The sequence below is a fragment of the Trypanosoma conorhini genome, assembly GCF_003719485.1.
Source record: "Trypanosoma conorhini strain 025E chromosome Unknown Tco_14.4_contig_01349, whole genome shotgun sequence".
Lineage (NCBI taxonomy): Eukaryota > Euglenozoa > Kinetoplastea > Trypanosomatida > Trypanosomatidae > Trypanosoma > Trypanosoma conorhini.
The window spans coordinates 1,359-3,031 of record NW_021705360.1 but is presented as its reverse complement, the minus strand read 5'-3'; the positions used below and the strand labels follow the sequence as shown (position 1 = coordinate 3,031).

At 64.2% G+C, this 1,673-nt stretch overlaps 1 protein-coding gene across 1 annotated transcript, besides 2 other annotated features; it reads left to right on the top strand.

The window, feature by feature from the left end:
- Positions 1–495: 495 nt before the first annotated feature.
- Positions 496–522: a microsatellite.
- Positions 523–901: 379 nt separating this feature from the next.
- Positions 902–920: a microsatellite.
- A 327-nt stretch (positions 921–1,247) lies between these two features.
- Positions 1,248–1,673, top strand: Tco025E_09908 (uncharacterized protein; the record flags this gene model as incomplete). The annotated part of the gene is made up of 1 exon (XM_029376711.1): positions 1,248–1,673. A coding segment is annotated over one exon (426 nt), but the record flags the coding sequence as incomplete, so codon positions are not given.

Genomic DNA, 1,673 nt, shown 5'->3' with positions numbered 1-1,673 from the left:
ATTTTTATTGGGGCAACTCACTGCGGCTCACGCTGAGTTTGTGCGCCGTGTCCGCCGCTGTTGTCGCTGCGTGTCTCCGCGTCTTGTTTTCCCACTGCCGCCGCTGGCTGTGCCGCCGACACGCCCCCGTTTCCTCCTCCTCCTCCTTCCCGCTAGAGGCAACTTTAGTTTGCGGCGGCGGCGGCTCTTTCTTTTTGTTCTCCGCTGCGGCAGAGCAGCGGCAGGCTGTGCGGCGGGCTTTGGGCTCGCCCGTCCCTCTCGCTGCGTGCCTTGTCGGGCGTGCGCTGTGCGGCCGGCTTCTTCTCCGCGTGTCTTCCCCCTCGCAGGACGGGGGCGTCGCACTTCGCCTGCGCCGTGCCGCCTGCTGCGGCGTGTGTGCGCGGCTCTCTTTTGCGCCTCGCCCCCACACTTCTCTGCGTGTGTGTGTGTGAGGGGAGTGCGGCCGCGAGGGGTTCGTCCGCCGCCGCCACGGAGACGCAGACAGTCGCGCCGCGCCAAAACAAAACAAAAGAAACCAGAAACTGCACGACGCCTGTGGGAGGCAGCGTCACTTCGCATGTTGTCCCGCGTGATGTGCGCGCCCTGCGGCTGCGGTGGGGGCGGCGGTGCACGGGCGGGGCGCGTGGCTGCAGGAGGACTCGGGGGAAGTGGCGGTCGCCGGCACGGCGCTCGTGCAGGTGCTGCGCAGCGGCAGTGCGCCTGCGGGCGCTTAGGTGGGGGAGGGGGCGGCTGCCGTCGGTGACGTTTTTTTTTTCGCGGCGGCCACGGGTGAGTGCTGCGTGGGGCTGCGTGGCGTCTGGCGGGAGTCCCGCGAGGGGTGGGGAGCAAACGACGTGGGCGCTGCGAAGGGGGCCGCGGGAGGGGTGGGGTGGTGGGCCGCCGGCACGTCCACTTCGTCCGCGTGTGTGTGTGTGTGTGTGGCGGGAGGGGAAAAAAGGCCTATGGGCCTCGCTGCGGCGTGAGGTTTGCCGCTGCGGACTATCGTGAGGGCACATGCGGAGGAACGTGCACAAAACCGTCTTCTGCCGTTGTTGCTGCTGCTTTTCTTCCTTAACTGGACGACAATGCCTCGAGCATTTCTTCTTTCCCGGTTTGTGTGTGTGTTGGTTGAATGCACCCATTCCGCGGGCTGCTCATATCTGTGTATTTGTGTGTGTGTGCTTGCCCCTTTTTTCTCCCTTTTTTTTTCTGCCCCTCGCTAGACGCTGTGTGCGTGTGTGTTGTGCTGCGGTGGGAGGAGTGTGGCGATGGCTGGCCGTGCGCTGCTGTTGGTGTGCGCCCTCTGCGCGCTGTGCTGCGCCGCCGGCGGGGGCCGGGCGTGGGATATGGACTACTGCACTGAGGAGAACTGGGAATTTTTGAAGTTGCTTAATTCCAGCAAAAATGCCACGGAACTTCTGGATGAGTACTGCAGGCATAACGCAACTTTTGTGGCGGCAATTAAACATAAACTTACCGCAACTGGGGGCAGCGCTGGCAACGGCAATCCCGGGGGCACGGGGGAAGAAAAGGCGCCGACAAGGTCCGAGGAAGGCCCACAAGCAGCAAATGAAGAGTCGTCGTCCCCGACCATGAAACAAGAAGGAGATGTAAACTCCGCAGGCGGCAGCAGCGAACCATCGCAAGATGCGGCGCGAGGGGGAAAGGCGGGCGACGAGGCCCGGTCGCGCCTT